Raw genomic sequence first — 11,731 nt, 5'->3', positions numbered from 1 at the left:
AAAAAAAAGGAAAAAAAAAGGTATTTAAAATCCACTGTTGTCGTAACTCAGTCCTGCTCATTGATGACCAACATTGCACAGATGGGTCTGTCACCACCGGAGTAAAGGCAGGACGACCACGGCGTAAACATCACGGCCTAATCTCAGAGCTCAGCACACCGTCGCACCGCCCACCCTTATTTTTCAATAGCGGCGATCGCTCCCGTGAGCCGCGACACATCTGACGCTTTTCCATTTGACTCTATCCACAGAACTGGGACTTTCTTTGGAGTAAATACTGACTTCCGTTTCTGACCTTTGCGTCTGTTGCTTTAGAGCAGAGAAGACCCACAAACCTTTGGCCAGAATTCCGAGTTAAATCTTCAGATCTTGGCTTTTATGATCTCAGAGTTATGACTTTCCTGGCGATTTGAAGCATATTCGGAGAATTCTGACGTTTTCTTAGACATTTTTCCTCTTTCTTGAATTGTACTGAACCCCCAAAAGTCCTGAAAGATTATTTTTATTCTTGTGTCCACAAGAAAGGATTTTAATTTTTTTTTAATCGTCTCTCGGGACTTCAACTCCCTAGATGATGATGCTGATGATGAGTATAAGTCAGACTTTTCTCATACCTGTGTCTCGGAAATGTGGCTTTTCTGAGTTTACAGAGCCACTAACGTCCGAAAGATTAGATTTTTTATTCTTTGTTCATTATTCTGTAGAACGACTTTTTTTTTTTTTAAGAAGTCTGACTTTTCTCAACTTTGACTTCTGTCTCAGAATTGTCATTTTTTCTTAAATTTCATACTTGAGTTGTTTATCGCTGAACTTTATCCTCAGAATTGAGATATTTTCCAAAATTTTAACCATTTTCTGAGAATTAGGACTTTCTTTCACAGAAAACGTACTTTTTCTCTGAATTACTTTTTGTATCTTGTGCGCACTAAAATGTAAAAATAAATTAAAAAAAAAAAATCTTTCAGGACTTCTGTTCCACAGAATTACGGCCACATGCCGACTTTCATTCCTGCCTTTTACTTATTCTGAGGACGGGCCCGAGAGCAAATCTTAAAAGTCACAGCCGTCATCACCTGGCGAGATAATCACAGAGTCCCTTCACCGTCCTGCAGAACAGTCCGTTTATTTCTTGTCCCGTTGGCCGTAGACAAACTTCAGCTGGCGAAGGAACAAAGAACAAACAGCAATATTTTTACTCCCCCGAAACTCAGGAAGCCTCTGGAGTCGAGCTGATGCAGAGACACACAGGAGCGCGCGAGCGGACGCACCGATACGTACGTTGGGCCTTCCGGGTTCGAGGCCTTTTCGCCACGGGGGCCCTTTAACCCCTTCTGTATAAGATGTACACCTGCATGTCTTTTTACTTCCACGTGCTTCAGCCATACGAGCCTGTGATTGCTTCTTAAATCACCAACTCAGTCTAGATGTCAGACTCACTCTCACTGTGTTGTTTTTTTGTATTTTCTCCACGTTTTTCTCGTACGGACAAAAACCGAAATGATCGATGCAACCCTTTGAAAATCGATGCACTATTGTATCCTGCGGTTTTTGATAAATGTGATCTGCTTCTTTTTGAATATTAGATTGTTTTTCATAGGTAAGAGTACACTGGCCGCGCACTATTTTCCTATAATAAGTATAATAAGTACATTTGTATTGGATGTCAGTGTAATGGGGGGGTCTGGGGAGGGTTGTTGTTGTTGGGGGGGGGGACAGGATGACACCACTGCTGCAGCTTCAGTCCACCACCTGGTGGCGCCAGCAGCCCGATGAACCTCCTGCAGACGCACCGTTGACTTGTTTTCACCGACTCTGTCTCATTTACTACGTGGATGGTTAAAGTTTGGTCTTGTTTTGTGAAGTGATGCCTCCGCATAAGTTTGGAATTTGATGTTTCGTTCCTGTGAGGAATAAAAAAAAGGAAAAGTGATTCTTGAATGTGCGTGTGTTCTGTCTCTGTGATGAACGGACACTGATTCTGTTTCTGATGAGGACGCGCTGGTCTCGGCTCCACCACCGTCCTCGGTTCTTATGGTTTTGACCCAAGCACTCGTGACTTTATTGTCTCACGAAACCTGAACGCGATTTTTACCAGAGATTTGATCCATGAAACGAACGTTCAAGTCGAGAGTTACAGATGTTCAGAAGTGGCAGGTTTTAACCAGCAGACTGGTTTCACGTCGGCCTGGTGACCGGCACTACGGAAGCTGATTAGGGACCATGTGACGAGAGCCTATTTCAGGTTTGAGATTAATCTCAGATTTGCTGGGGGGAAAAAAAAGAACAGCTTCTAATCTGGTTACACTTACTCTCCTGTAGCATTTATAAAAGTCCGGAGGTTTCCTCAAAATCTTTTTCAGATTTCAGACTTTTTAGGAAGATTCTCAAAAGTTTGGATGTTAAACTGTGAATCTCTTCGTTCTGAATTTATCCTCAGTGTCCGGGCTTGTCTCAAAACTCTGGCCTTTTAGTTTTAGTCTGAGGATTCAAAGGATTGTTTTTTAGAGTTTGTATTTCGAAGGTACATTTTTTTACTCCTCGTAACCATCAGTGCCCTGAGTCTTTGATCCGGAAATGGGACTTGGTCCCACACTTAGTCCCGACTTGGACATTTGGACCGTAACCTGCCATTTCATCTGTTTCTATTAAACGTTGCTCTCTGGTCCAGGGTTTTTTTTTAGGTCCTGAATTCTGTCGCATTTCTCAAAATTTCCTCAGAATTTTCTCAGAATTTTCTCAGATTTCAGACTTTTTTCTCAGAGTTCTCAGATTAAATACTTATCTCTGATTTTATTCTCACTTTTTCTGATTTATTTTGATCAAAATTCTGAATTCCATCCCATTCTGCCTTTATTTTAATTGTCCCCGGTAAAAAAAAAAAAAAAAACATCAATCCAGAACACATTGTGACTTTTTTTTTTTTTTTTTTTTTCCCAGCCGTTGAAGTTTTGTTGGCAGAATCGGTTTGGACGTTTTTTCTCAGCTGTGAACTGAAGTCTGACTTTATCCTGGGAAATCTTTACTTTTCTCTGATTAATCTTAACGTCGTTTTTGAACCAGAAAGGAAGGAAGAAAAAAAGCGCCGGTGGAGTAAAGTTCGGTTTGCGGCCCAGACCCGATTTGTGTGGGTGAAATGTGTCCGAGGTGTCCTGGTAAACGCCGCGGTGCTCGGTGCCGCTGTCCTGCCGTGCGGAGCGAATCCGCCGCCGCCGCCGCCGCCGTCGTCAACTCTGGCTGTGATAAACTAGTCCCGCAGGAATGCGAGTGTCGGAGCTGAACTCCGGCTCCTGCAGAACCACAACACGGCGTTTCCCCCCTCTTTCTGGGATCCGGGACGTGTTTCCTCCTCGTTTAGCGGCAGTTAAACGTGTAGGCAGCGGGGCGTTTTCCTTGTTGTAACATTATCTTTGGCTTGAGAGCATGAAATCAGAGCAACAATAGAAAGCAGCGGAGCCGAGGAGCGAGGAGGAGCAGCAGCAGGAGGAGGAGGAGGAGGAGGAGGAGGAGGAGGCGGCCGCGGCGGCGGCGGCGGCTGCGGAGGAGGAGGAGGGGGAACAGCTTCCTCACAGCGGAAGGAGACGACGGATCTCCTGCAGGACAATGTGAGACACCGAGAGTTGATCCGACGCACTTAGCAAGCAGCCAGCCGGCCGGGATGGAAGCGGGGATCGTTTAGCACGCACCGTGTCTGAACCGCGACCCGACTATTGTTTGGAAATCCGCATTTTTTCGCCCGAGGAAGCGGCCGCGGCGATGGGCACACGGCGCTGAGGAGAGAGCGGCGGCAGGGCCAAGAAACGACAGAAAGATGGGTGTCGTGCTGCGGAGTCTGTTGTTGTGTAGTTTTTGTTTTCTCATACGAGGTAAGTTTGTGTTCCAATCGGCCTTTTGGCTTCGGGTTTCCTCCATGTGCGCTCCGTAGACGTGTTAAAGTGCCGCCAGCGGTCGGGAAAAGCAGCTTTGGCGGCGGATATTCGGAGCCGTGTCCGGGCCAGGGCCCACTCTCCGGGGTTTGGTTCTCCTGAGCGGAGCTAGCGTTAGCCAGCCAGCCAGCCAGCTCTGCGTGCTCCCCTGCCCCGGAGAACGAAACCGCAGACAGCCCGCGGTAGCCAGCTTAGCCGGGGAAAATATCCGCCCAGCCGTGCCAGCCTCCCCCCCTCCCCGAGCCTTTGTTTTCGGGGTGGATCTGCCGTTTTCGCCGAGTTTGCGGCGGTCGTTAGCCCGCTAACTTTGGGTTTTGTAACTTGAACGGGCTGAAACCTCGGATTCGGGGAATAGCAGCAGTTAGCACAACAGACGCTATGGACGCGAGTCGCTCGGCTCTGCACAAAGCCACCGCGGCACCGGGTAAATAACCTCGCCGCTCCGTCCCGGTCTCTCGTCCCCCGGTAAGGGCAGAAAGCTCTGCTCAAGCCGGGCTACACGCCGTGTTGTGGTGCCGCGTTAGCACGGGACCGCTGTTATATTTAACCCGCTTTACCCCTGGTTGTTGGGATAACAAAGGTGAATGCGGGGAGGGGGGGGGGCTGCCGGCACCAGGACCTGCCTTACAATTACAATTAGAATTAAGAAAAGAAAAAAATCCCAAAACCGTATTTCCACTGTGGCCCTGGTTAAGATGACAGATCCTCAAGTCAGACAAAAAAAACCAGCACAAACAAGCAAATGAAAATCAACCCACAAGTCTCGTATTACCTTGAGTCTGTAAATTCACTGCCAGTCACCTGGTATCAGCTGAGACTAAAGCAGAAGCTTTAGTCTGCTTCATGCAGGACTGCAACTAAGGATTATTTTCATTACTGGTGAACATGCTGATGCCCGTCCAGTGTGATGTCCTCAAATGTCTCGCTTTGTCCAAGCCCCAAAGACATGCAGTTTCTAAAGGCACACAACAGAGAGACGACGGCCTTCTCTTGGAATCCTTGACACAAAGGAGCAGCTGATTACCCAAACACTTGCAGATTCCTTCTCTGACAATCAGTTAATTGATTAATCGACTAGTCGTTGCAGCCCCGAGTGCAAATCCGCAAGCACCCAGACCCGATATACAAATAAAACGAGGGTAAAAACGCAGCAACGGCAAAAAGCTCGTCTCCTTAACAAGCGCCGCCACATCGGACCAGACGTGTCAGAAACTATCAAATAAACAACTAAGTTTTCATTAGCGAGTAATCTGCAGATCGTCCTCTCCGTTAATCAGTAAGTTATCTTGTCCGTAACATGTCCAGGAATAATGGAACATGTCTTCAGGTGTCTTGTCTGGTCCAGAACCCACAGAGATTCACTTTCCTGTGACAGGAAACAGACGTTCATTAGTTGGTCTTTAAATGAGGCCATAACAGGAGCTGAAATGACTATTTGATCAGTCAGTCGATAGAAAACCAACCTGCAACAATTCTGATAATCAACTGATAATTTAAGGTTTTTTTTGTCCAAGAAGAATGTGCTTGACGATTTCCTGCATCCGTTTGTCTTGACATGATTGTAAACCGAATCTCTTTTGACATTTGAAGATGTCGCCGTGGAGACGGGATCTTCTGACTACTTTTTTCAAACCAAATGATCAGAAGATAGATGAAGAAAATGTTCAGTGGATTTATCAATAACGAGAATGATCATTAGCTGGAGCTTTAGTGCAGAGGCAGGAGTGAAGTAAGAGACGACACCTACTTCCTGGAAAGTTGTGTTGTGAGTCTGAGGCGTGCAGGAGCTCAGTTTGTGTTTACGCCAAACATCCATGTTGTCTTCTCGAACGTGAAGATTTCCCGCTTTAGGTTCATTTCCGTCTCAGTAACTGATTGTCTTTGGGTTTTGGACGAAACGAGACATTTGAGGACATCACACTGGACGTCTTTCCACTATTTTCTGACAGTTCTGATGACAGGTACAGATCAAACAGTCAATTAATCGAGGCAGTAATTCGGCGGATTCTTTGTTAATGACAATAATTGTTAGTTAATTACACCAGTAACGTGTATATTCAAAGAGTCCCGAGAATCGGATTTCCCGGGTTTGGGACGCGAGAGGCCTCGAAGGACCCGAGTTTGAGCTTTTGATGTTGTGATTTGGTAAATGTTTAGAGAGGGAAATTCGCCCCGAGCGAAGTGGAAACGGGCTGGCGGTCGGAGCCGCGGGGCTCCGGGTCACCTCCCCTCTCATCCGACGGTGGCTTGTAGCTCTGGATGTGTCAAATTGCGGGTTAGGACGAGGGCCAAGATCCAGCAGAGAGGACGCAGAGAGTCCCCGGCAGCTGAATCTGGTTCAGTCGGGGTTGTTGAATTCCTTAGCAGATACCAGGGGACATCACACATCAACATCAGGAACCGATGAATTATCAGTTAATGGTATTTATCTGCTGGAAAATTAGATTTCAGCCCATAACCAGCGATACGAGCGAGAAAGATCCAGGATATTCTGGCAAATCTTTGTTTGCGTTTGTGTCCTGTGTCTTTTTTTCGTTTTTTTTTTTTTGCTTTGAATTCTTCGTCTGCGTTAACAGAACCAGTCTGCATCAACCGGCAAATAACAACCGAGATACCAGAAAAAACACGACAGACATAAGCGTTAAGAAATTGAAAGAATGTATAGAGCTGTAACAAGCACATGAAAAAAACGACAGATCAAATGCTACAAAGGCTCTGGCAGAAAGATTTCCATGTTTTTCAGACACTCTTGGCTCTATTTGTTGCTGGTTATTGCCTCCAGAGAATCCTTTTTGGTGAGATCATTCAAACTGAACAGCTCTGAAACTTGAGAGATTTTCAAAATGTCTTCATGGATTTGGAATTTGCTTAACAGTATAATTCAGGTAATCGTGTGTTTCTAGAACAGGAGCATTAAACGGACGTCGAGTCGGAGGCTGGCGCTCGGTGAACATCGAACTGTCGGCTCGTCTCACCCACACTTTAAACGGTGTTTTCCTCGCTTGTGTTTTCCCACATCTTCCAGGCGTGCCGCTGCTGCTGTATGCGAACCGACGGGACCTTCAGCTCGTCGACGCGGCGCACGAAAAGGCCAACGCCACGGTGGTGGTGGGAGGGCTGGAGGACGCCGCCGCCGTGGACTACGTCTACTCCCAGGGTTTCATCTACTGGAGCGACGTGAGCGAGGAGGCCATCAAACGCACCGTCTTCAACCAGTCGGGGGCCAGCACGGTCCAGACGGTGGTACCGGGTCTGGCCTCCCCGGACGGGCTGGCCTGTGATTGGTTAGGGAAGAAACTTTACTGGACAGACTCAGAAACCAATCGGATCGAGGTGGCGGAGCTGGACGGGTCCTTGAGGAAGGTCCTGTTCTGGCAGGAGCTGGACCAGCCGAGAGCCATCGCTCTGGATCCAGAACGAGGGTGAGTCTGACTGCTCGGGCGTTTTCAGGTACACAGAGGGGGAATAATCTCAGAATTCAGCCCCTCTGCCGTGACACTAGCGCCAGGGAAGCCATCATTATCTACAACGCTGTGCAGGTGCAGATCTTAGAAATAAACACCAAACTGGGGCCTGGCCAGAGCTGGAGGTTCTGGGACAATGTTACATCTCTGAAAGCATCACGAGCAACATTTTAGCTTACACCAGCTGATTTATTGATCCGCCTCTACTACAGACCCAGTTCTTTCTCCTCCTGAATCAGAGCCGGTGTGATGTGTGCTGGGTGGTCGGTCGGTTCCCAGTGCTGGACTTTGGTGCTGGACTTTGCTAACATCAGTCTCTGGGTCATGGCACAGGGTGTATTCACAAAATCCAGAAAGAATTTCAGGTGCTGCGCAGTTCCACTTATTTCGCCGGCAACATTCTGAGGAGAAATCATTGTGTTATTAGCTGCTTCAGAATTGCAGAAGCCGACAGTTGCGTTTCTTGTGGTTTTCTGAGTTGGACGGACGCAAATTTGCTTTTGCTGGTGCAAGTTGAGGCAAACGGTTGAAAATGCGGATAGACGGTCGAAAGCTAGTTTGATAATCGGTTAATTGTTATTTTTCCCGGCAAGAGCTCCACCCAGCCTCCGGTTCGGCCACAGTAACTGAACCTCTTTGGGTTTTGGACCAAACGGGGCATTGGAAGACATCACCTTGGATATTGGGAAATTCTGACGGGCGCTTGGCACTATTTTCTGACATTGTGTGAACTGAAGGAGCAAATCGATAGATGAAGAAAATGTTCATTAGATTTCTCAATAATGACAATGATCATTAGCTGCTGCTTTAGAGCAGAGGCAGGGGTGAAGTAAGAGACGACACCTACTTCCTGGAAAGTTTTTTTTGTTGTGAATCTGAGACACGCAGGAGCTCAGTTTGTGTTTTTAAAACATCCACATTATCCGTGTGGAAACCAACTCTGTGTCTTTCTGTGGCTAAAAACTTCTCTACTGGTCAAATGTGGTGCGAGTAGAGAAGAGAACTTTTGACGCTGTGTTGCAGCTGAATGTACCTCCAGGCTTTGACTCCTGAACAAGAGGAGGAGGGTGTGTTTGTGCTGCTTTGTTTGTAGCTTGTCCGGGACCAGATTGGGTTGCAGGGCGGCGGGGCTGCTCCTCCAGCGGGCTGCCGTCCACCGGATCCTCCTGGAAACTAAACAGCAACGTCAGTGTGGAGGTTTTTTCTCTGTTGTGAGGACGAGGGGAGACGTGGAGCTGGCTCTCGGCAGCCGAGGAATGTCTTGTATCAGCTGGAGATAGAGAGGGAATCTGCAGGAGGGGCTCAGGGGGAGGATTCTCAGATAAACCCATCAGGCAGCCACATACAAATAACGCAGCGCCCGCGGAACTGGGAATTTATTGGCCCGATAACAAAGCACTTAGCCGTTTCACTAAGAATCACTGAATATCCCCTAATGTATAACAACTGTTAGAACAAAAGTCAAAACCATCAGGTCAGTGTGGAGCCGTGAGGAGGCTGGAACCAACAGAAACGTCAGGTTCCATCGCGTTCTCCACGTGGTTCTCCGTCGTCTGAGCTTCGACTGCAGCTTCTTTTAACGACCTCGTCTCGCCGTGTCCTCCTTCTTCTGTGGTGGCTTAACGGCTCCACGCTCTTTATCTCAATGAACTTACATTCGGAGGGAAACGCGCATTCATTCGCATTATCTCTCGCTGGTTTTCTCAAAGTTTGGTTAAAGTTTGTGCTACATTTGGATGGAAACCCACTTGGTTTATAGTTGGTAGGTGGAACCGAACCTTAGACAGTCGCCCACCAACCCAAACAGCTTGGGCTGAAAACATGCACCGTGACCCCCCCCCAACTGTCCTGTGGAAAACCAGCAGCACCTTGGCAGCACAACTTGACTCGTGGCGGTCGCTCGCGTCAGTATCCCGCTTTTCGCCATCAGAAAGAGGCCTTGACGCATGCTGGCCTTCACCAGGCCGTCGCCGCACTGTAAACCAACCTGCTGCGGGGCCCGTTTTTCTCCACCCGCCACCGTAGAACAGACGGGCGACTCTGTTCCACCTGCTCTACCTCATCTGCCACTGAAGGTCACAGCCAACGTCACTGTCACACTGTACTCCGAGTACATAACACACACACACACACTCCTCTCCCTGTCCTTCATCAACATGTTTCCAGCCACGGGCTCCAGAGAGGCGTTGGATTAGGATGTAAATCCATTAGGACTCAGATAAAAGAAGCCTGTAATGTATTCATTAGTTTTATTTAAATTTGGGGCTTTCGCTCTCTCTCTCTCTCTCTCCGTGTCTTTCTTTCTCTTCTCTCCTGGGTTTCTATTCATGGAAACTCTTCCCTCCTCGGTGTTTGATCCACCACAGTATCCGAGATAAAAGTCACACCGAGCCGGTCGCTGATACGGGGGGCTGATATCACTCTGGATAGTTTATTCTGAATTGCACGCTTGTTTTTCTCCGATTTGTTTTGGACTTGTCTTCGTTTGATACGTAAACACAAAAGGCAGGTTCTTAGAACTCTCTACGAAGAACTTGCCTCCACGCTGAGATGTACGTCCTGATCAGTTGGAGACCGAAACCCTGGGTTTTGACCTTGACTTCGTCCTTGCTGCACGTGCTGGATATTGGCCATTAATTGTTGATGACATAAAACTTTGAGTTCTTTCTTTTATATGCATTTTTTAAATATTGTATCGTGAGTTTTGGACCATTTTAAATCTCCAGCAGTGAAACTGACCTGTTGGTGTTTCTGTCCTGATGGTAACTGAGAATTCAGATTAGAGGAAATGCTGTCGAACCCCGACCCCGCCGTCCAGTGACCGAGTTACCCAGCAGCCCACTTGACTTCACGTTCACTCGTCCTTAGGTTGTGAACATGAAACAGACCAACAGTTGGTCGTCTTCTTCAGCCTCTTTTCAGTTAAACTAGTTAAAACTGCATCACAGCAACATCTGGTTCGGGGTGAGACAACATCTGTATTTCATGGTCGGGACGTCGTCTGACAAAATCAGTTTTAATCAGGTAAATGAAAACAACCCTGCTGTATCATCGGTCACATCGATGTTTAAAATGCGTCATTGCAGAAGAAGTTTTCTCCTGGACTTTGCTTCCACGGTCGACTGTGACTGAACGGCTACAGACACAGTTTCAGTCTCCTCCCGCTCTCTGTCATCAGCATCACCGTGTACCTGTTCTCACTCACAGACACTGAACCAGGATGCAACGGCGATTTAATCACAGAAACAGCTCACAGTTAAAGGTGGAGACGACTAAAGGTCGTCCTCTTAAGGCTACTGTCACATAACCTCTGACCCCCGCTGGGCTGCACACTGAACCGGAGTTTTCAGACTTGGAAAGTTTCGGTGCGGACGGAGGTCTGAAACGGACGGAAGAGGCTGCGGCCGGATGCTGACGTGCTCGTAGATGGAGGCGCGAGTGCATGTGGGGGGGGTCGGATATCGGCAACCAGTCAGTCCGATTCACGAGTCCCTAACACAGTTGGCAGGATGAGCTGAAGTGCTGAACAAAGCCGTGATCACACTCTTGTACAAGAACTACACCAGCTTCTGATTTAATCAGTCACATCCTCTGCTCTGTGCGTGTGTGTGTGTGTGTGTGTGTGTGTGTGGGCGCGCGTGCGTGCGTGTCCTCCGTGTCATTAGCACGGCTGCTACACAAACTGAGGCTCCTTCATTGATGCATAAAATGGGTTGCATACGTTCCTGTTCTCTGTTGTTTTGTGTGGTTGCGTGCTTTTCACAAAGGCCCATTGTTGCCTCGGCAGCTGTTTTTCCAGCAGTCACCGACGAAGGTGCAGCAGCAGCAGCAGCAAAACACCAGCTACACCGATTCGCGTTTCCCTCTGGGTGAGTCTGCAGAGAGCACAGGGCGCTGAGAGGAGTCCGTGTCTGTCCGTTGCCGTCCAGCCGGCCGAAAGTGTGTGGACGGCCGAGCATTCCCTCCATACGTGCTAGAGTAAGGTCCCGGTCACGCTAGAGAAGAACGGGTCCGACCATGTCTGAAGGCTAAAGTGTTAATAGTTATTCCGAAAGTCCTTTTTTCGGCTTCTGAAGGAGGGGGATGCCAGAAAAGGTTTCAGACCCACTGGTCTACAGGAAGCCATCGTTGTATTCGTATGAAAACGCTTGGTGTCCACATTAGTGTTTACAGGTAGTTTTAGTAGAGGGGGAAAAAAAAGCTTAAACCTCTTCAGCCTCTTTTCAGTTAAAGGACAAATGATGAGGAGTGAGACAGCCGCTCGACGACATTGGTATTTGATCATCAACATCGGCATGAATCGGGTTCGTGACAAAAGCTTTGCAGCGTTTAAAATGCGTGACA

General features: G+C 47.9%; 1 protein-coding gene across 2 annotated transcripts in view; it reads left to right on the top strand.

The window, feature by feature from the left end:
• The first annotated feature begins 3,538 nt into the window (after positions 1-3,538).
• lrp6 (low density lipoprotein receptor-related protein 6) overlaps positions 3,539-11,731 on the top strand; it is a 49,367-nt gene continuing 41,174 nt past the window's right edge. For both annotated transcript variants that reach the window (XM_040150816.1, XM_040150807.1), the window contains exons 1-2: positions 3,539-3,863; positions 6,949-7,345. In XM_040150816.1, the coding sequence (XP_040006750.1) occupies positions 3,809-3,863; positions 6,949-7,345 (452 nt within the window). In that variant the 5' untranslated portion in view covers positions 3,539-3,808. The remainder of the gene's footprint in view (positions 3,864-6,948; positions 7,346-11,731) is intronic.

This window comes from Xiphias gladius, chromosome 2 (assembly GCF_016859285.1).
Source record: "Xiphias gladius isolate SHS-SW01 ecotype Sanya breed wild chromosome 2, ASM1685928v1, whole genome shotgun sequence".
Lineage (NCBI taxonomy): Eukaryota > Metazoa > Chordata > Actinopteri > Istiophoriformes > Xiphiidae > Xiphias > Xiphias gladius.
Note: the sequence above shows the minus strand (reverse complement) of the source record. Positions and strands in the feature narration are given on the sequence as shown.